Below are 22,525 nucleotides of genomic sequence, written 5' to 3'. Positions count from 1 at the left end.
CAAGACCATTCAACAGGTCCTGGTTCACCTGCCTGCAAAACAGGGCCAACCTCACGCTATAACAATATACACAGGACATACTCAGTCATTGAGTCAGTGCCTGGCAGTTTCTCTATCCTAAAAAGAAAGCGAGGTGGCTGCTGAGAAGGCTCAGTCCGTTAAGGGGCTTGCAGCCAAGCTCGCGATCTGACTTTGATCACTGGGACCTCTGGCCATCACATGTGAACCCTGAAACACACACACACACACACATGTATACATATATAAACATAAATGCACAATAAAGGAATGAATTTGTAAAAAGGGTTTTTTTTTTGTTTTGTTTTGTTTTTGTTTCTTTTGAAACGGGTTTTCTGTGTAACAGCCAGAGAACTCTCTGTAGATCACACTTGCTTCGAGCTCCGCTAACCTCTGCCTCCCGAGTGCAGTGTGAGCATCACCACCCGGTGGGGGGAAAAAAAAGTTTTTCTTAAGCAAAAATCCCTACTCTTTCTCAGCTGTCATCCTACTGGTTTGGGGCACCAGCGACCCCTGCCGGCCTCACCGGGCATCGTCATCTCCAGGACCCGGAGGAGAAAGTGTGCCTGCACAGAATGTGCTCAGGCCTCCCCACTCCGCCTCTTGAGGGTGTGAATTCCCTGGAGAAGCTCCAGTTAGGCCACTCCCACTTCCGGGCGGAATCTGGCAGGGGCCACGTGACTCGCCAAAGATGGCTGCGTCCAGTGAGGTGGCGTGAAAGTTGTGGAAAGTCGGAGTGGTGGGGTGCGTGAATCAGAAGCATGAAAGACCTGGGAGCCATGTCGCGACTGATCATGAAGAACCTCCCTAATGGGGTGAGCAGGAGCTGGGTGAGGGGTCCGGAAGTGAAAGCGGGGTTCCGGAAAATGAGGCGGAAGGATGGGGTGATTCTTAAGTCCGAGGCAGGACTGGGGAGGTCCGAACCCAATGGGACGGGGACCCCCTTCTGACCACCCTAAAAAGCGGGAAGAGTGGCTGTTGTCATTGTAATTATCACCATTGATTGCCACCTTATGGGTGCCTGACTCCAAAACGGATAATCTTGGTCCAGGTAGATGCTAGCCCCTCACCTTCTGCCTCGGATCCCGGTCACCCTTGTGTAGTTGTTGACCCCCTGAATCCACTCAGTTCTCTCTCCTACTCCCGAGGCTGTTGGGGGAAACAGGAGGGGAGGTAACCCGCAGAACCTGAGTGATGGGAACGGCTTTCAGTGGTTTCTCCTTAAGTGGAGACGGGGCAACCCAGCCATGATCACAGACCCTGGCATCCGGTAGGCAGGTATTCGGTAATTGCGTGCCGTGCCGGGTAAAGGAGGAAACCAGAGCGTGTATGTGGTGATAGGTGACTAGATGGGCACTCAGAGGACCCCTACTTGTTGTGGTGGTTAATTTTGGTCAACTTAACACAAATTGGAGTTACTTAGAAAGAGGGAACTTCAGTTGATGAATTGCTTCCATATGATTGCTCTGTGGACAAGTCTGTGAGACATGGATGGGTGATTGACGTGGGAGGGCCTAGCCTACTGTGGGTGGTGTCACCACTTGGCTGTGTAAATATACTAGCTGAGCCAGTAAGTCTGCCGAGTTCCTCCATGGTCTCTGCTTCAGTTCCTGCCTTGGCTTCCCTGAATGATCGACTGTGATTGGGACCTGTGAGCCAAATAAACTTACAGGACCCAATCACAGAGATAAAGTGGTTTGCTAGCTGATAACAGCTGGAATGTCTGGGGGTGGTTCATGGGAGTGTCCTCCCAAAGCTGCCTCTGAGAGTGTACCCGAGGTGCTAGGGCTGAGGGGGCATTCCTCTGCATTCCTGTCGTCACCCTGCTGTCCCTGTTACCCTGGGCTTGTTTTCTTCTGTGACTGTGCCTGCCTCATGGTAAACAGTCACCCTGACAGCCATCATTTGCTGTCGCCCTGTGCCATGCAGGTGCTGCCTCCCCAATGTCCTTTGTTAGCCTAGGAGGTGACTGTGGATTCCCAATCCCCATGTGCCCCAAATTCTGTCTCTGCTCTGTCGTCCCCTGCTTTCTGTGCCCCCCAGTCTCTATTTTAACCTTTTGCTGTGAGCAGAGGGAACAGCATCATTTCCGGTCACCTGTTAGAGTGTGTGTGGGGGGCAGAGCTAGTCCTCTAATGGCAGTGGCCAGAATGACTTTGTGGAGGACGATGTCTAGTTTGTTTGAATTGCTTTAGTGAACTCAGCAAGTAATACCACTGCATTCTGGGAAACCCAGGCTCCTGGAGCTGAAGGAGGCATACATGTGCCTTGGTGTCACCGCAGCTGTGGAAGCCAGCTCTTTTTCCCATACAGGTGGAATTCTGCAAGTCCTTTGGAGACCAAACGAAACCCCGAGCCTGGAGCAAACATGCCCAGAAGCCCAACCAGCCCAAGCAGTCATCACAAGACTCCATTCCCTCAGACACTAAAAAAGTATGTAGGCGGTGTCCTCAGTCCTGTGCCCCGTGTTGGCAGGGTGGTCTCTCTGATAGGCAGTTGGAAGTATCTTTTGGATGGTTTTGGAAGGTGGGTTTGCACTTCGTCTTCCCTCCTCCAGCATTGCTGTGACCCTGTCTGCCTTCCGCTTTTAGGATGACAAAAAGGAAAAAGGTGCCCAGTGTCCTGGAGCAGGTGAATGTTCTGTGGGTGGAGGGTGGAGGGCTGGAGAGCCTCTGCCTCTCCCCCTGGTTGACTGCCACCGCTGAAGGAAGATGCTGAGTTCCAGGAGTTCCTGTCACTTCACCAGAAGAGGGCCCAGGTGGCCACGTGGGTAAACGATGCTTTGTACACCGAGCTCCCAAGAGCAAGGACCAAGCCAGCAAGTGACTCTTCTGAACTTCAACTCCGACTGGGACTCAGGGCAGAAGAGTGAGGAGGAGCCGACTGGAGAGGAACCTGAAGGTGAGCGTACACCCCAGGTACACGTAGGCCTTAGCCTTGCTTGCCCTGCCCGGATGGACACAAGTACAATATACTTGGTGCAAGCATACAAAGGACACTTTGTGTAACACTCTGGTGACAAGGGCTCCAGGAAAGGGACAGCCAGGTGCTTCCCTCTAGCCATCTGTGGGCTGAGCAGCCCACCCACAGGTGTGTCTCCCCCCAGGCAGATCTAGTCACCTGACTCAGCCACTATTCACTGAGCACGTACAGTATGCCAGCACAGCTTTGGGGACTGTGGACACAGTGAGAAAAGACCCCAAGAATCCCTGTACCTGTAGCATGGGCAAGTGGTTCCCAGTTGAGCAAGTGTGGTGACAGGGTGTGGGGAAGCTTCCCAGAAGGGCTCCTGCTGCTCTAGGGTTTAGTGGTAGGGTGTCTTGTCCTCATGGGCCCTGCTGTGACTTCTAAGTAGCCAATCAGAGCACAGAGCTTTGGCCCTAAGTCTACAGTCCACTGTAAGAGCTGTTCTGGTTTATTGGTGAGGATGTGGGACTACCTCAGCTCAACCTGGTTAAGTCTGCTGAACTTAAGGAATGTGGGACTGAGGGTGGGGAGGCCGGGGAAGTAGGGAACAGCCTTGGAGAGGCTCAGAGAAAGGGGCAGCCGAGGAACTGGAGAGGCAGAGGGAGCCAAAGGAAGGAGCTGGAACTTTCCACTGGAGGGTGCTGAACAGAGCTGTAGCCCCACAGTGTGCTCAGAGGACAACACAGGCTGCAGTGTAAGGGATGGCTGTCCCTCTGCTCAAGCAGGCTTCCCTTTCCTGCTTCCTCTCCCCCAACTCTTGTCATCCGAGTATGCCACACCAGGTGTCTGCTGTACTTTAGTGCAAACTATACTGTTTTCCAGGGACACCAAGAGTAGAGGACAAAGTGTCAGCCAGCAGTCTTGAATCTGCTCTGGATGTAGAACTCAGACATCTGGGCCATCCGCTCCTATCAGAGATTTCTTAGGGGGTCTTCCTTGACCAAATCTGTTTTTTCTTAACCTGGAATGAATTCACAGCCTCTCATTTCCTGTGGAAACAAAAGCAAAACTCTTCTCCAAAGTAATGTACCTTTTGACTTCAATTTTGAAGTCAAGGTATTTTCAAAATATATATGTTGGATTAATCTAGCAGCATTTATAATTAAATATCTTTTAGCAATTTTTGCTCCTTCTCTCAGCAGTCATACAATTCAAAGACAACACAATAATATACAGTATCCACAGTCTCTGTGTATTTTTAATCTTTACATGGCTTCATTAAAATAAACTCTTTATTAAAATAAAATTAACTATTTCTTTTATTTTTATTTTCAATTTTTGACTTTTTTTAAGATTTTTTATTTATTCATTTATTATGTATACAGTGTTCTGTCTGCATGTACATCTGCAGGCCAGAAGAGGGCACCAGATCTCATTACAGATGGTTGTGAGCCACCATGTGGTTGCTGGGAATTGAACTCAGGGCCTCTGGAAGTACATCCAGTGCTCTTAACCTCTAAGCCATCTCTCCAGGCCCAATTTTTGGCTTTTTGAGACGGGTTTCCTTGTATATCTTTAGCTGTCCTGGAACTCACTCTATAGACCAGACTGTCCTTGAACTCACAGAGATCAGCCTGCCTCTGCCTCCCAAGTTTTGAGATTAAGGGTATGTGCCACTACACCTTGAACTCACAGAGGTCTGCCTGCCTCTGTCTCCCAAGTGTTGGGATTAAAGGTGTGTGTCACCATACCCAACTACTCTCTTTCTTTTTTATTTTAAGGACTTGATCCTTTTTTCTCCCAAGCCTAAATATATTTTTAAACACACTGTAAACCGTTTAGACTTTTTTTTCATCTGAATCTATCTTTACTGTATATCTTTTTTTCTGATCACACAGGTCTTTAAATTGCTAAGCAGTATGGCTAAGATTAAAGTTGTGTCTTTGGTGGCTAGATCCACCCATTCCTTAGATTTCTGAGAATCTGGTGGAATACTGGCCAGAGTCATGTTTATTGCCACAATTCTATGGTGTTTCGAGGTTCATGCCACCACCAAGAAGCATGCTATAGGCTATTCATAAACACCATTTAAGTGTTTTGTGGCAGAGCCTCTTAAAAGCACCTCAAAGCAGCTAAAGCTGAGTCATGAAGCCTCTCTTAAATGAGATGCATTTGCCTCAGGCAAACAGAACCCACCTGGGAAAATGCTGCTATCAATAATCCGTGCTTAATTCTATTCTTTTCTGTCTAGAATTACTTCCCAAGCTCTCTCAGGCTTTCTGTGGATGCAGTTGCCCATATGTTGGGCATCATTTGTTGACTGAGGTTTCAGTGCTGTGGGACAATGATCTTTTATCCTGTCACTTGTATTATTTTTAATAAAATGCTGATTGCCCAGTAGCCAGGCAGGAAGTATAGGCGGGACAACAAGAATTCTGGGAAGAGGGAAGTTTCAGTCTGCGGTCGTCACCCAGACACAGAAGTAGCAAGATGTGACTGCCTCACCAAAAAGGTACAAAGCCATGTGGCTAACACAGACAAGAATTATGGGCTAATATAATTTTAAGAGTTAATAAGATGCCTGAGCTACTAGGCCAATCAGTTTATAATTAATGTAGACCTCTATGTGTTTCTATGGGACTGAACGACTGAAGGCCCAGTAGGATAGAAAGCTCAACACTCAGCTGTTAGGCTGTCTCTCACTTCTCCCAACTGTGAGGCTGCCCATCACCTCCTCCAGCCGTGAGGCTGTGTTCCTTTCATTCCAGAACCTGCTGCAATTTTTTATTATTACTTCTAACACTGTCGTATTTACAATAAGACCCAAATTCCTACGCTTTTCTTTATTCTCATTTCATCCCACTTTCCCTGTCATGTTCCAGGCTTTAGGCTCTCATTTCTCAGACTAAGAACAGACTGCTCTTCCCTTAACTTTGACTTTTAGCATCTCATTTTAAATGACATCTTACAAAACTTCTCTTTATACATGTTTTCCTTGCTCTAAGTCAGGTTCCTCAATTCCTCTCACTGATTTACTGTTCCAAATTCTTTTATTTATCTTATTTTAGTTGTAGGAGGTTGTTTCTGTGTTGCCCCATGCGCTGGTCATAGTCAAAAATGCCTTTTAGACATAGAGAAGTAGATTAGTTGGGAACCCCACTACACCCAAGGCTGTACTGATAACCAGAACCCAGCGATATCATTCACTCAAGATAACCAGACATCATTCACTCAAGATAACCAGACACAACTACGTATACAGAGAACTCCATGGTGCCCATTTGACACAGTACATAAGCAGACACAGTACTTATGCTCTGAACATCTTCAGGACTGCTGGAGATGTTGCAGAGACACCACCTTCATCTGTCCTGGGGTTGTAGAGTCTCTTGGGTATCCTGGCCTTACAACCAGGGACTACCCTGTCTTAGGCTAAGACACACCACACAGCTTAGCAGCCTTGGGAGATATGCTTAAGACCAAAGTTAGGAACTTAGAGTGTAAACCTATGTGATTACCCTTAGCAAAACAAGTATAATTTTTGTTAGCCAGGTATGGTGGCATACATCTTTGTAATCCCAGCACTCATGCAGGCGGATCTCTGTGATGGAGGTCAGCCTGGTCTACAAAGTCAGTTGCAGGACAGTCATGGCTGTTACACAGAGATATCCTGTCCTGAAAACAACAATCCAATAAGCAAAATACATGGGCCTCCACTGCAGGCTGCCTAGCGCTTTTGTAAGAACCAGAGTCAAATGCTGGAGGCTCTTCATGTTATCACTGCCCTAAACATGCTTGTTGGACACATCTGCACCTTCAGGTGTGCTTGATCACATGTGGGTGGGAGGTACATGAGGGGTGGGGAGAAAATAGGTATTGGGGGACAGGGAAACACGTAGGCAGGAAATACATCAGGATATGTGCTTGCTCCTGATTTGACCTTGTGGGGTTGCCTTTTTAAGCCTCTGCAAGGCATGACTTGTGGTCATTTTTCTGGGAACTCGGAAATGGACCTGGCTAGAGCTCATCCAACTGGCCCATATTTAATTAAAGCTTGCTTCAAATTTGGCTTTACAGTATGGCAGTTGCTTATTCTCGACCAGTGGGATTAACACGGTATACATTCAATTCATTGGTCTTGTCAGGAATTAGAGTTTATATTTAGTAGGGACTGTAAAAATTGAAATAATTATGGAAGTTACATTTTAAGTTTTAATTGCTATGCCTAGGAGATTCAAGAAACAAAAATGCCTCTAGTCTGCAAGCCCCTTGCTCAAGGACAGAGAGTTCCTGAAATGCTGGAGGCTTTTACAGGTTTAAGGAGGTTTTTACTTCTCTAAACAAATTTGTTTGACCCATCTCCTCCTGATGTTCTTGATCACCTGTGGGGGGAGGTTCAGAAGCAGGAAAACGGTCAGGATGTGTATTTGGACCCTGGTTGGACTTGATGGGAAATTTGCTGGCCTACTCTTATATGCACCCCAATAAAAATCAAGCTTGCTTCAAAATTGGCACAAATCGTGGTAGTAGTCTTATTCTTGACGGTGGGATTAACACAATCACTCTTATTGTATAGACACAAAATCAAGGTTTAAATAGGGTGAAAGATTTTAAAGAGGGCCTGCAGCCAAGAAGAGTACCAATGTTACGGAATTAGTATGACATTATAACAAGGATATAAATTAACTCTACAACAATGTTATACAATTAGTATCTTCTTCCCAGTGTGTATCACTTCACACACTCAGAGGGTAACAAAAGAAAACGCTCCTTAATAATAGTGCACATTCACCCCTGACTCCTGCTCAAAAAGGAAGTGGTGTTGAGTAGAAGATTCTACTAACAAGCATACCTTAGGCTATGCATTCCACAGAAGTTGTAGTTTTTTTTTTTTTTTTTTTTTTTTTTTTTTTTAACTCTTGTTCTTTGGGGGCCTACCACCCAGCTGCCAAAAAGTACACGGAAAATACATGGAGACTTATTTTTTCTTATGAATGCCTTGCCTTAGCTTGGCTTATTTCTAGCCATCTTTTCTTAATTTAAATTATCCCATCTACTTTTTGCCTCTGGGCTTTTTTGTTGGTTTTTTGTTTTGTTTTTGTTTTTTTCGAGACAGGGTTTCTCTGTAGCTTTGAAGCCTGTCCTGGAACTAGCTCTTGTAGACTAGACTGGCCTCGAACTCAGAGAGAGCACCCGCCTCTGCTTCCTGAGTGCTGGGATTAAAGGCGTGTGCCACCACCGCCCAGCACTTTTACCTTTCTTGATTCTATATATCTTTCCTTGCTTCTTGCTCTGTGGCTGACTGTGTGACTGGTTTCTTCTCCTTTTCTCCTCCTCCTCCTCCCCTCGTCTGTGTCTGTTTATTCTGTTTGCCCACTATCCCTGCTTATTTCTCTCTTCTGCCTCGCTATTGGCCGTTCAGCTCTTTATTAGCCCGATCAGGTGTTTAGGCAGGCAAAATAACACAGCTTCACAGAGTTAAACAAATGCAACATAAAAGAATGTAACACAACCGGGTGGTGGTGGTGGTGCACACCTTTAATCCCAGCACTCACGAGGCAGAGGCAGGCAGATCTCTGTGAGTTCATAGGACAGCCTGGTCTACAAAGAGAGTTCCAGGACAGCCAGGGCTATGACATGGAGAAACTGTCTCAAAAAACAAAACAAACAAGTACACTACACCCATGTTCTTTTCAAATAGTTGTCAGCCAGGTTCACCTTGCCCACCTGGCAGAATTACACTTTTCCTATGAAGAGACAGTCAATGGCAGGTCAGGCCTTGTGGATGGTTGTGGCCCTGCTCTGTCCCCTTGAGTTTTCTTTTAGGGCCATGCTTTGATAAGGGGATGGACCTAATGGCTGGTTGTAAGTGAGGGTTGTCTCCTTTTGTTACAGAGTTGGAGTCTAACTGGAGGTCAGCTCAGCTAATAAACCTTAGCGACCCCGAGCTGCAATTTGGCATAGTTTCTTCCTTACGGTTTGCAGCAAGCCTGGTTGTACACTTCTTTTCTTTCAGTAGTATTGGAGGCGGCACTCCCTTAGCTAAACTCTGCTTTGTATAACTTAACATTTCTTATGCAAGTTTATTGTTAAATCCTATATAGCATCAATCTCATTACATCAAATTCTTCCTGCATCACCAAGATCTCTAATTTCCAAGACAATTTCCTTTCCTTTCCTTTCCTTTCCTTTCCTTTCCTTACCTTTCCTTTTTTGGGGAGGTGGTGGTGGGGTAGGTATTTATTTATTTATTTGTTTGTTTGTTTGTTTGTTTTGGTTTTTCGAGACAGAATTTCTCAGTGTATCCTTGGCCTCGAACTCAGAGATCCGCCTGCCTTCAGAGTGTTGGGATTAAAGGCATCACCACTGCCCGGCTCCTTTTATTTTCTTTTTTTTTTTTTTTTTTTTTTTTTTTTTTTTTTTTGGTTTTTCGAGACAGGGTTTCTCTGAGGCTTTGGAGCCTGTCCTGGAATCCTTTTATTTTCTAAGACTGATTTACCTTAGTCCAATTTCATGTTTGGTTTTGTTGTTGTTCCAAAATCACCGAACAGGTGTTTTATCCTTTTGCTCCATAAATTCTTAAAAGGGGCTCTACAAGAAAGTGTAAAAGCTGTTTAGCAAGGCCATTTCATTCCTTGTTTCTCCCTCCCTCCCAGCGCCTTTCCCTGCAGCTTCTTCCTCCATCTCCTCCTTGCCCTAAGGACTCCCTGTCACCGCCTCCTTTCGGGCTCGGCTGCCCCAATCAAAGATGGCGCCGGCGCTTCAGCTCTAGCGGAAATGAGCTCACACGACACCGGAAAGGAAGGCGGGAAGAGCTAGCAGGCGGGTGGGTGACCGGCTGTGGGTGGGGCGGCGGCCGGGGCCCTGGCTTTTACGTTTGGGGCTGGGGCGGCTCCAGGGACCGGTCCGCTCCGGTGAAGTCCGCCGAGCGTCAGGACCAGGGGTGTCGGAGGAGACCGCCGCGAACCTCTCACCTCCGACCCTCGCTGAAGCGGCCTCGGAACCGGCGGCGTCTGCCCGACCCTCGGCGGGCTGCGCGCGACCGCCCCGGCTCAGTCTGGGGCTGCGGCGGGAACCGCCGAACTGGCTGGACGGGTCCTTTTTTCTGAGGACCCGGCGGAGGAGAAGAGGCAGCGCGACCGGCTCGCCTCCCGAGCCCCGAGGTCAGGCCGCGGGCTCCGGAGCTCCTCGACCGTGGTCTCCCGTCCTTGCCCCCGCGTTCCCGGCCGGAGGATCCGCGACCTCGCCCGAGCCACCCGGCTGCTCCTCCGAGTGTGGCAACGAGCCCTCTGGCGGGGTGATCTGCCCTCCTTGTTCTTGCTCAGGGGAGGCAGCTATCGGAAGGGGACCTGTGCTCTTTAAAAGTTTGAACCAAAGTGGAAATGCGTGTCCTCGTTTTCTGGACCGCTGACGGTTTCCACTCTAGCGGCGGTCTGAGATCACATTCAGAGTAAAAAAAAAAAAAAAAAAAAAAAGCAAGAGAGAAAGAAAGGGGGAAAGTACCTCCAAGAGCCTTCTGCAGGTGATTCCTCTCGCCCGAGAAGGGCAGATGAACTTTGGAGTTAAGATGCAGGGAGGTGAGCCCGCACCCGTCCTGAAAGTCTCGGAGAGTGAAGGGAAGCTGGAGGGCCTGGCCACCGCGGTGACCCCGAACAAGAACAGCAGCAACAGCAGCTGTGGGGGTGCCATCAGCAGTAGCAGCAGCAACAGCAGCCGCGGTGGCAGTACGAAAGGCTGGCAGTACAGGTATGGTCCTCTTAAGTGATGTTCTGGGGTGGAAGTGTTTTGGTGTTTGCACGTTGCAGTTGGAAGGCCACTTGAGCGAAGCTGCTAATCTTTCCTGGAGCTAGATCCTCTGCTTCTTATATTCATTCAGAAATACATTCAACAGGTATCTGTTGAGGCCTTTTGAGGAATTCGGAAATGTACCCCAGAATTTCCTCTACTGCTCAAGGGTTTATTCGTCTTCTGATTTCCTTCTGTTCTCACTTCTGTTTTTGCCTCTGTTGTAATTTGTTTACGAGTAAGCCTGGATGGCTGTTAGAGAAGAAACTGTTGAACTCAGCACTCTCAGCAGCTACCAAACGCTGCGTGCTCAAAGTTGTGGAATGATGGGAGGAAGAAGAGTGCCCTACCCTTTGGGTGCTTGTGACTTAGAAATGAGGAGGGACGTAAATACTTAGGATTCAAAGGCGAAGAGACACTACGGACAATTTTCATTATTATAAATGAAAAATTTAAGGAACAAGAAAGAGTTCCTGGAGAAACAACAAAAGCTTCATTTTTGTGGTTTTTTTTTTAATATACGTGAAGTGTAGGGAGAGATTACTGTCTATAATTCTAAGAATGAACAAAATCCGGGCATCCTATGATGTTGGAACTACAGTGATGAATACTTAAATTTTGGTTAACTGCCTGGGGAGTTTACTAGGGGCTTTTTGGTTTTTGATCGTGTTAAGCTCTTTGACTGCACTAGTGAAACGTGTGTGAAACTTAGAAGGGATTAGAACCAACATTTTGTGAAAGACATGTATTTATTGTGAATACTATTACATGAAGTGTGCCTGTATTACAATATGCAAACTACTGGGTGTGGTGGCATTCTTCTTTAATCCCACCACATAGGAGGCTGAGGCAGGAGAATATCTGTGAGTTCCAGGCCAGTTTGATCTGCATGGTAAGTTTCAGGATGGACAGCCAGGACTATATGGAGAGCCTGTATCAACCCCTCCCCCCACCGAAATCAAAGTAAACCATGTAATATGCAAATACATGTGTATGTGAAATATGCATGGCTTGACTTTGCAGAAGAAAAGTAGGTAACTTTTTAATTGGCTAACGGGTATTGAACTAAAGACAGCATGATATTCCCTCTTCTTTTGTGATTTTCTTCATTTTTTTATGTGTATGAGTGTTTGCCTACATGTATGTATGTTTGTAGGTGTGTGCTTTGGTTGTTGAGGCCAAAAGAGGGAGTTATAGACAGTTGTGAGTTGGCACATGGGTGCGGGGTACCAAACCCAGGTCCTCTGGAAGAGCAGCTAGTGTTAACTACTTACTGAGCTGTCTCTCCAGCCCTTTCCCTTTAGAGTTAAGATGAGCCCTTAGAAAATTCTTTTTGTGGGGGATGTCTTGATATCATTAAAGGAAGTGAAGTAAAGTTCAAGATACCCAGAGTCCAGTCTTCTAATAGTCTTACTTCTGAAAACTACTCTGAACTAAAGTGGAAAATCAAATAGAATAGAGTAAATACTCGGTGCACAACTTGTGGTCTCCTTTTCCTGGCTTCTTCCCCCAGGCTCAGAGTCTAAAGATGTGTAAAACAATAATAACAACGCTAGAAAGTGGCCTATCCATTGCTGTAGAAGCAGTTTACACTTCCTGCCTCTTATTTACTAAGTAGCCTATGCCGTTTACTCTGTCCTTACCAAAGGATGAAAATACCAAGTGGGTATTTTCACATCTTCACTCCACCTGAGCTCCTGGAAGTGGACATGCCTTTAGAATACTTTGACACTTCTCTCTGAGCCACAGCTGCACCCTCCTCCATTTTCCTGACATCCTGACAGAACTTTCTCTTGTTTGCCCTTCACGCCATCAGTTAGTTTTTCTTTGCTCTCTTCCAAGCTGGTCTTATGCTCTTGTGCTGTGAACTCTTTATCTCTTTCTCCTTTTTGACCTCAGCTAATGGAGTCTGAGTCAAGAAACCTTTCAGGAACTCCAGAGCCACGTACACAACTGCTGATCTGAGCATTTCAGATCTCATCAGTAGCTTTAATCTCTACAGTAATTTGATACTATCTCCATTTTGAAAATGTACATTATTAGGTACGTGGGGGGGATGTGCGCGCACACATGTGCATGTTTTGAGATAGGATCTCATGTAGCCCAGGCTTGCTCTGGTTGCTATATAGCTGAGGGTGACATTGAACTCCTGATCTTCAGGCCTCCAAAGTATTGAGATTATAGGAAGGCTAAAGATATGAATTAAGATTTTCAAATGTTAATTAATACCATATTTAAAACATTTTGTTAGCTGGGCAGAGGTGGCACACGCCTTTAATCTCAGCACTCGGGAGGCAGAGGCAGGCGAATCTCTGTGAGTTCGAGCCCAGCCTGGTCTACAAGAGCTAGTTCCAGGACCGGCACCAAAGCTACAGAGAAACCCTGTCTCAAATAAATTAAATAAATAAATAAAACAATAAATAAATAAAACATTTTGTTAACTTCTTTTTAAAGAAAATAAGAATTTACATATATAACATATTTGCCTTTACATGCTTGTCCCAACCATCCAGTTTTCCTCCCCAGAGGAACTATTTTTACTGATTTATTTATTTTTATTTTTTTTTTTTTTGAGACAGAGTTTCTGTACGTAGTCCTGGTTGTCTTAGGATTCATTGTGTACATCAGGCTAGCCTCAAACTCCCAGCAATCTTCTGCCTCTGTTTCCCAAGTGCTGTGGTTTAGTTTCCTTCCTTCCTTCCTCCCTCCCTCCCTCCCTCCCTCCCTCCCTCCCTCCCTCCCTCTTTCTGCCTTCCTATTGTTTTTTACTTGTGTGTATTTATGTCTTTGAAGACAAGTTCTCATGTGTATGCAGGTATGCATGTCTGAGAGCACATGGAGCCCAGAATAGGGCATTGGGTCCCTCGGAGCTGGAGTTGCAGATTCTTGTGGAACTTCTGGCTTGTTAGTGGATGCTGGGCTTGGAACTCCAGTCCTCATGGTTGTGCAGCCGTCGATTTTAACCTCTTACCCATTTCCAGTCCCTCCCTTTACCACTACCACCTGGTTTTATTTGAGACAGGGCCTTACTGTGTAACTCTGACTGTCCTGAACTTGTTAGGAAGACCAAGCTGGTCTCAAACTCATAGAGATCCCGGTTTATGCCTCTCCGGTGCTGGGATTAAAGGAGTACAGCACCATGCCTGGCCCTCCAGCCCTTTTTATGGTCTCTTGCTATAGTGCCAGATAAAGTTGTAATATTTTTTTGTTTAGTAAGTGCTTATACTCAGTATGTTTTAGGATTTTATTTGTTTTTAACAGTATAGCGAATCAAACCTAGAACCTTGCAAGCGTGTAGGCCAACAACATTTTATTTTTATATAGTTAAATTTTAAAAGTGTATTGTATTTATTTACTTGTCTGTATAAGGAAGGCTGGAGCATAGCCCTAGTTCTTTCCTTCCACTGTGGCTTCCGAGGATTGAAGTCAGTTCATTAGGTTTGGCAGTTAGTGTCTTTCCCCACTGAACCATCTCTATGGCCCTTATTGCACTTTGTATGACAGAGACAACTCTTGTGTGTGTGGTGGGTGCATGTGGACACACGAGATCGTCAGCAATCTTTCTCAGTTGTTTCCCACCGCATTTTGATTTTAAGTATTTGAAAGTGTATCATTCTTTGCGTGTATGGTGTGTGTGAGCCTGAGTGTTTCTGTGCCATGGAGTCCGTGTGACGGTTAGAAGCAGTCTGTGGAAGCTGATGTTCTCCTTCCACTGAGGGGTGCAGAGATTGAACAATGCCAGGCAAATGCTTGTACCTGCCGAGCTTTCTCACTAGCCCTCATCCTCTGTCTTTTTGAGCCAGGGTCTCTCACTGAATCCAGAGATCCTCCTTTCTCTATTCCTCAGCAATGGGATTACAGCTGCACACTGCTGTGCCCAGCTTTTATGTGGGTGCTGGGATCTGACTCGGCTCCTCATGTCTCATGACTTCCCCACCTCCTTTTAAAAAATGATGCTGCTGCCAGCGGTGGCGTCCGCACGCCTTTAATCCCAGCACTTGGCGGGCAGAGGCAGGCGGATCTCTGTAAATTCAAGAACAGCCTGGTCTACAGAAGGGGTTCCCGGAACAGCCAGGGCTACACAGAGAAACTTTGTCTTGAAAAAAAAAAAAACATAAAGAAAAAGAACAAAAAGATATGTAGCAGCAAGCTTTCTTTTTGGACTATCTTTGGACCACCAGCCCACAAACAATGACCCAGAGACATTATTAGTTATGAATGCTTGGCCTTGCTTAGGCTTTTCTGACTAGCTCTTATAACTTAAATTAGCCTACTTTTATCAATCTCTCTCTCTCTCTCTCTCTCTCTCTCTCTCTCTCCTCTCTCTCTTTCTCTCTCTCTCAATTCAGTGACTCAGTTTACTAAAGCAATACCTTTGTATGTTTGAGGTAGGTGATGAGTGGGGAGTTGGAGAACGGGAAGGACATGGGAATGGGACAGATGGACGCCAGGCTTCCTTGTTGCTGAGGCTGTCCCAGATCCCCAGAACCTCCTGCCTCAGCCTTCCAAGTTGATTAAAGACACGCTGGCAGCACTGGTTATCTCGGTGTGTGGATGGTATTCTGCCGGCGGTGCTTCACTGAAGCCACGGTCACTCAGAGCTTCTTACTGTTCCCTCGGGCTCACAGCATAATTCAGTTCCCTTTTCCTTACTGGACAAAGATCCCAGTTTGTCATGGCTCGTGGTCAGAGACCATGTGGACCTTGCCACAGAATATCCTTTAGCTGGGCGGTGTGTTTCATCAGAGGCAGGAATTAGAGTGACAGCTCTTAGCCAAATTTACGGCTCTCAGTCAGGTGCAGTCTTCCTAACCTAAGTGCGGAAGTGACAGCACATCGCCTTTCTCCAGACAGTGAAGCCTGGCTTACTCAGGGCTTGCGTGCCAGCTGTCTGGATTATTGGGTAAATGCCAGAAAATGTCTGCCATAATTAGTAATGTAATGGAGACTGGATGATCACCCAATAGTGAGCCTTTTTGTTTGTTTTGTTTTTCAAGACAAGGTTTTTCTGTGTTGCTTTGGAGTCTATCCTGGAACTTGCTTTGTAGACCAGGCTGGTTTCTAACTCATGAGATGTGCCTGCCTCTGCCTCCTGAGTACTAGGAGTAAAGGTAGCCGCCTGAGACCTTTTTTTTTATATGATCAAACAAATTTGATTTGATTGTTAGGGAATAAGAGGCATTTGGGTGCTAGGAAATGAACCACAGTGACCTAGACACAAAACAGTAAGGGTAAAGGAAGATTCGGATGAGAGGTGTTACTGAAGGAAGGAAATACAAATTGACCCCAGTCGTCATCCATATTTAAAATTCTGAAAATCTAGAGAAGAAATTAATTTGGGTCAGTTGGATTATGCATTTGGCTCAATATGCCCAGTATTTACTCGGGCTGTTCAACTAGCTTCAGAATGGAGGGATGGAGATTAGAGGTAATGGTCTTTCTGGTATTCAGCACGTCCTCTCTTGCCACACTTGATCCTCATAGTTCTCAGAGCTGTAGTACACTGTCTCTGTCTTACAGTGGAAGAAATTGGAAGCGGGAATGAGTTGGCCAGGATCCCACAGCTTGGAAGACTTTTTATTTCTAGGTAGTTACTGCATAGAGATATTAAAAGCAGATAGGCTGTACATGAGCGGGTACTTATTGATGATAGTTTAATACATGCTTTGTCTCATGTTTCTCTAGGGCTCTGACTCATAACAAATATTTTTGAGCCTCTTGAGCGTGTGAGCTGCTCTCTTACTCAGCACCCACTTATGTGCATAGATGTACACACCCAGACGAGTGGATCGTGGAAGCTCCTGGGCTTCATTTTCAGCGTCATTGAAAAAATCAGAAGAAAGAACCTCGTTGGTATTTGCAGACTGTCTCATGATGACCTTAAGAAAAAGTTGGTTGAATTTATTCCGTTAGCCTTAAATTATCTTTCTTTTGGAATCATTTATATTCATATATGGATTTTACTTACCATTTGTAGGGCAGGTAGCATTCTTAATTCTGGAGCCTGCCTTTTTCACAGTGAATGGCAACAGTTCATAAGTAAATTTCCTCTCTGTTCTTTCTCAGTGTCACCTTCAACGGAAATTTGCAATTCTATAACTACACTGTCTGTTTTTTGAAGTGGACAGAAAGGAGTAAACCAAAGGAAGCAGTGAAAGGCAAGCTTGGCCATGTATGGTAGGGACTACCTTTTCTCAAAAGTTTTAAACATTTAAATACTTTTATTTTAGGCTCAAAAAAAAAAAAAAAAAAAAAAAACAAAACACCAAAAACCCAGCTAGCCATGATGAACAGGCAGATCTCTTTCCTTCTTTCCTTCCTTCCTTCCTTCCTTCCTTTCTTTTTGTTACTGGCCAATCAGCGTTTTATTAAAAATAATGCAAATAACAGGATAAAAGACCATTGTCCCACAGCATTTCCCCCCTTAGAAAAACCCAAGAACTCTGAATCTAATATCCTTTGTTTAACTTTTCTCCTGACCATTATTCATAACAACTTGTAACTGTAGAAAGAAGCAGGCGGGGCTGGGTGGCAGGACCACCCGGCCGCCGGCTAGCTTTATACCCGAAATAATTACAGGGAAACTGTATTCTTTTAAACACTGCCTGGCCCATAGTTTCAGCCTCTTATTGGTTAATTTTCACATCTTCCTTTAACCCATATTTAGTAATCTGTATAGCGCCACGAGGTGTGGCTTACCAGGAGAGATCTTAACCTGCGTCCATCTCGGAGAGGAGAAGCATGGAGACTGCATATCGCGACTGCCTGAAGCGTCTGTCCACTCCTGCTACCCAGCATTCTGTTCTGTCTACTCCGCCTACCTAATTTTCTGTTCTCTTAAAGGGCCAAGGCAGTTTTCTTTATTAATTAACCAATGAAAGTAACATAGACAGATAACTCTCCTCCATCATGTAACCAACATTCTAAACAAAAGGAAATATCTACAGTCCATTTTTTGGGAATGTGGGCGTAGTTTTCCAGGCTACTTCCTGCTGATTGGGGGCACTGATAATCTTTTGGGGACCTAAACAAAATTTAAGATTATGGTCAAGTCCTGAGTGGAAAATTCTGTGAGGCTTGATCATCTTGTCCAGCATTCTTGAGGCTGTTCTGGAAGTAGAACTCAGACATCTGGACCATCCGCTCCTATGAGAGATTTCTCAGGTGGTCTTCCTCGATCGAATCATATTTTTCTTAGCCTAAAATGAGTCCACAGCCTCTCATTTCCTGTGGAAACAAAAGCAAAACTTCTTCTCCAAAGTAACATATTTATTTATTTATTTATTTATTTATTTATTATACAATATTCTGTCTGCATGTATGCCTGCAGGCCAGAAGAGGGCACCAGACTTCATTACAGATGGTTGTGAGCCATCATGTGGTTGCCGGGAATTGAACTCAGGACCTTTGGAAAAGCAGGCAATGCTCTTAACCACTGAGCCATCTCTCCAGCCCCCAAAGTAACATCTTTTGACTTCAATTTTGAAGTCAAGGCATTTACAAAATATTTATGTTTTATTAATCCAGCAGCATTTATATTCAAATATCTTTTAGCAGCTGTTGCTCCTTCCTCAGCTGTCAAGCAATTCAAAGACAATACAATACCTACAGTATCCAGATTCTCTGTGTGTTTTCCATCTGTACATGGCTTTATTTTAAACTCTATTTCTTTCTTTTTTTTTTTTTTTTTCTAAATTTTGGCTTTTTGAGACAGTGTTTCTCTGTGTATCTTTGTCCTGGAACTCAGTTTGTAGACCAAGCTGTCCTTGAACTCACAGAGATCTGCCTGCCTCTGCCTCCCAGTGCTGGGAATAAAGGTGTGTGCCACCACACCTTGAACTCACGGAGATCTGTCTGCCTCTCAAGTGTTGGGATTAAAGGGGTGTGCCATCACACCCAACTACTCTCTTTTTTTTCTTTTTCTTTTAAAGACTTTCTTCTTTTTTTTTCTTTCCCAAGTCTACATAGAGTTTTTAAACCCACTGTAAATTGTTTAGAGGCTTTTTTTGTCTGAAAGTATCTTTACTGTATCTCTTTTTCTGACCACATGAGTTTTTAATTTGCTAAGTGATATGACTAGGATTAAAGTCATGGCATTGACAGCTGGATCCAGCCATTCTTTAGCTTTCTGAGAGTCTAGCCTCATGGCAGAGGTTCTGGCCAGAGCATTCTGGCGTTTCAAGGTCCGTGCCACCACCAAGAAGCGTGCGGTCAGCTTCATCAACACCATCTAAGTGTTTCATGGCAGAGCCTCTAAAAAGTGCTGCAAAGTTTTTGCAGCTAAAGCTGAGTCAGGAAGCCTCTCTTAGATGAGATGCATTTGCCTTTAGCAAACAGAGCCCACCTGAGAAAATGCTGCTATCAATAAGCCGTGCTTAACTCTATTCTTTTCTGTCTAGAATTACTTCCCAAGCTCTCTCAGGCTGTCTGTGGATGCAGTTGTCCACACGTTGGGCACCATTTGTTGACCAAGGTTTTCTGTCCCACCTGGTCCTGCAGCAGTTCAGTCCCAAAGAATCACACAGAGGTCTCCATTAGTTATAAACTGATTGGCCCATTAGCTCAGGCTTCTTATTTATTAGTTCTTGTAACTTACATTAACCGTACACGTAGCCTAGAGAACGACTGTGGAAGAAAAGGAGGTCAGTACCTTTGCTCACGAGACATGCCTTGGAAGACAAGGATCTCATTTGTCACAGGTTTTGCTGCCTGTGATGAAACAAGGTCTCATGATGAGACAGCCGTGCTTGGCAGAGTTGATAGTCCTGCTCACTGCTGTTGACAAGATGTGTGTTTGAGCAAGACTTGAGGTTCTGCCCTTTAACACAGTCTATGTGTCCTCTGTGTGGGCGTCACTTGCCCTCTGTGGCCCAGTGGGATTGGGCTGAAAATCTGTGCTGTTGTTGCTCTGAGAACTGGAGTCTTGTCATTTCCCCCCAGGAGTCTTCTGCTGCTGTCTGTGAATTGTAGCATGCTAATTTGCTAGCTTGTGAGTAGGGTAATCCTCAGACCGTTTACAGTTTCTAACTAAATATCTACTGGAGAAGAATACAATAATAAAAATGATTAGTTTTGGTACTGGAATCAGACCAATGGACTTGAGCTTGCTAGGTAAGTTCTCTTGAGCTATGTCCCCAGCCCAATCAGTAGTTAAATATACGTAATTACACATATTATAATGTTTGTATTTCATTTATATGGTCATTATTCATGATAAATCTATTTTTCACAAAATTTTACCTTTAAGTCCTTCTAAGCTTCCACACATTCCACAAATACAAACAGTTCCTAAGCTAAAAAGAACCAGAGTTAGACACACAGGTTATTAACCAAAACTTAAGACTTCATCCCTGTGTTTCAGCACTGTGGCATGCCCTGATTTCATGCCCTCTTAAAGTTATGGATTGTAAGCCAGGCGGTGGTGACGCACACCTTAAATCCCAGCGATTGGGAGGCAGAGGCAGGCGGATCTCTGTGAGTTTGAGGCCAGCCTGGTCTACAGAGCTAGTTCCAGGACAGGTTCCAAAGTTACAAAAAGAAATCCTGTCTCAAAAAAACCTAAACAATTAAAAAAAATTATGGATTGTAAGTTTCTCCTATATTTTAGCAAAACCCAAGCAGCATTTTGTTGCTTCTCCAGGAATGCTCGCTCTTGTTAACTCCAGTCCTGATAGCACTGAGCACTGCTGGCCTCACACGCACCTTGACATGCCCATAGGCCTCTGGCCTCTGCTACTCTCCTCTCCATTGCTGATAACCCCTTCATTTCACCCTTGAACTTTTCCTTAGAGTTCTCTCTCAGATCCTGTCCATCTCTTATCACTTGTGCACCTTGAGTAATCATCTTGTTTACAACTGTGTCTTCAAATATGCTGTATGCGCATAGATCAAGTGAACTGGAAGTTTCTGTCTGTATCTCAGTCATGCTGCCTAACCACGTACCTTCCTCTGTGCCCCTTATAGGTAGGTCATTAAGGCCACTGTGAAAAAAATTTTTTTCCCAAGACAGGGTTTCTCTGTAGCTTTGGAGCCTGTCTTGGAACTAGCTCTTGTAGACCAGGCTGGCCTGGAACTCACATGCCCGGCCACTGTGCAAATTACCAGCAAATGCAAATTCCTCTGTAACCCATTTGGGTGCCTAGGTATTGCAGCTGGAATCTAGCTTTTACCTTTGTCTCTTGTCTCTCGTCTGTCCCTTTCTCGTTTCATACCTAATCAGTACCAGGTCCTATCACCCTGTTCCCGTAGAGTTCCTTACATATAGCCCCTGTTACCATAGAGCCTGTACTTTGTTTAATGACATATCCTTTTTAGATAAGTATCATATGTATTCTCTCACCTGTGGCTCCTAGATTGCATATAGATACATAAAATTATCCTGTGAATGTGATGTGAAAGTAGAAGCAAAACTACTTAGTGGGACAAAGGGTACTGATGGGGGAGGGGGGAGGCGTGCTCAACATGTAATATATACTTGTACAAAAACTAGAAAAGTGAAAGAAGAACCCGTAGTGGTGGCGCACGCCTTTAATTCTAGCACTTGAAAAGCAGAGGCAGGTGGATCTCTGTGAGTTGGAGGCCAGCCTGGTCTACAGAGTGAGTTCCAGATAGCCAGGGTCACACAGAGAAACCCTGTCTTGAAACAAACAAACAAAAAAAAAAAAAAAGTGAAAGAAAAGGAAAGTCTTTTTAAACAAATTGGACGGCAGCTAATACACTCATTTTGTTTCTGTGTTGTAGTGGCAGAGACTTGGTACAATGTGACGTGTTCGTGTGTGTGTGTCTGTCTGTCTGTCTGTCTGTCTGTCTGTCTCTGTGTGTGTGATGTGTTTCTTCGGGGGTTAGTTACAAATCTGAGGTGGAAAGATGCTACCTTTATATATCCCTTATTTTTCAGTGGGTTTTCAGAGTACTTTATGTCTAGTAAGAATCATTAATTCTTTTTTTTTTTTTTTTTTTTATGGGGGGAGTTAAGACAAGGTTTCTCTGTGTAGCCCTGGGTGTCCTAGAACTTGCTCTGTAGACCAGGCTGGTCTTAAACTCAGATACCCACTTCTCTGCCTCCTGAGTGCTGGGATTAAAGTCATGTGTGTCACCACTGCCTGGGGAGTCATTTGTTCTTAACTGAACGTATCTGAAAGTATTTAAAAGCAAGCTTAGTTTTAGACATTTTATGTTTCTTAAGTCTGAAAGGTTAACAGTTACTGTGTTAGTCAACACCTGTGACCCCTAGCCCTCAGGGAGTTGCAGTGGGAGGGATCACACATTCAAGGCTAGGCTAGCCTAGGCTACCTAGCAAGACTGTCTCAAAATAAAAAACAAAAAAGAAATGTGCAGTAGTAATGGAGATCCAGATCTGAAACAGTTGTTGTCTAGGAGGGAGTGTCAACCTAACATATTAAAACCACTTTGTAATTCAGTTAAGCAGCTCTTGAAAACTTTCATAAACCTTTCAAATGAATAAAAACATGACACAGTAATGAGATCCAGAGTCTCTCTCTACAATTTAACTATTGTACAGTGTGAATAGACTGGGAATGTACACCATGGATCTTTACATTCAGTTTTGCTTTTTTTTTTTTTTTTCTCAAGACAGGGTTTCTCTGTAGCTTTGGAACCTGTCCTGGAGCTCGCTCTGTAGATCACGTTGACCTCAGACTCATAGAGGTCCGCCTGCCTCTGCCTCCCAAGTGCTGGGATTAAAGGTGTGCACCACCACTGCCCGGCTATGATAATTTTTTTTACATTTTTATTGATATTTATTGAGCTCTACATTTTTCTCTGCTCCCCTCCCTGCCTCTCCCCTTCCCCAGCC

The 22,525-nt window shown here is 44.8% G+C and overlaps 2 protein-coding genes across 3 annotated transcripts in view; both read left to right on the top strand.

Moving 5' to 3' along the window:
* The first annotated feature begins 700 nt into the window (after nucleotides 1-700).
* On the top strand, nucleotides 701-3,954 carry LOC121677345 (probable RNA-binding protein 19). 2 transcript variants are annotated; one of them, XM_042055913.1, is made up of 5 exons: nucleotides 701-833; nucleotides 2,332-2,451; nucleotides 2,610-2,649; nucleotides 2,744-2,919; nucleotides 3,808-3,954. In XM_042055913.1, the coding sequence occupies exons 1-4, from the start codon at nucleotides 829-831 to the stop codon at nucleotides 2,888-2,890; spliced, it is 312 nt and encodes a 103-aa protein (XP_041911847.1). In that variant the 5' UTR covers nucleotides 701-828; the 3' UTR covers nucleotides 2,891-2,919; nucleotides 3,808-3,954. The 2 variants fall into 2 exon arrangements, with proteins under 2 accessions (XP_041911847.1, XP_041911846.1); XM_042055912.1 differs by having other exon boundaries at nucleotides 2,744-3,954.
* Nucleotides 3,955-9,739: 5,785 nt separating this feature from the next.
* The window catches only part of Osbpl11 (oxysterol binding protein like 11), a 59,277-nt gene continuing 46,491 nt past the window's right edge, over nucleotides 9,740-22,525 (top strand). The window contains 1 exon segment of the mRNA XM_038344410.1: nucleotides 9,740-10,671. Coding sequence (XP_038200338.1) covers nucleotides 10,475-10,671 — 197 coding nt within the window. The 5' untranslated portion in view covers nucleotides 9,740-10,474.

Source organism: Arvicola amphibius, chromosome 10, assembly GCF_903992535.2.
Source record: "Arvicola amphibius chromosome 10, mArvAmp1.2, whole genome shotgun sequence".
Classification (NCBI taxonomy): Eukaryota; Metazoa; Chordata; class Mammalia; order Rodentia; family Cricetidae; genus Arvicola; species Arvicola amphibius.
This window is presented reverse-complemented; position numbering and strand designations above follow the sequence as displayed.

Excerpts from the sequence above, each read along its gene's own strand:
- LOC121677345 (XM_042055912.1), top strand. The coding sequence starts at position 780 with ATGAAAGACCTGGGAGCCATGTCGCGACTGATCATGAAGAACCTCCCT. Across the intron at positions 834-2,331 it reads TGAAGAACCTCCCTAATGGG|GTGGAATTCTGCAAGTCCTT; the intron begins GTGAGCAGGAGC and ends TTTCCCATACAG. Across the intron at positions 2,650-2,743 it reads TGCCCAGTGTCCTGGAGCAG|GAGTTCCTGTCACTTCACCA; the intron begins GTGAATGTTCTG and ends GCTGAGTTCCAG.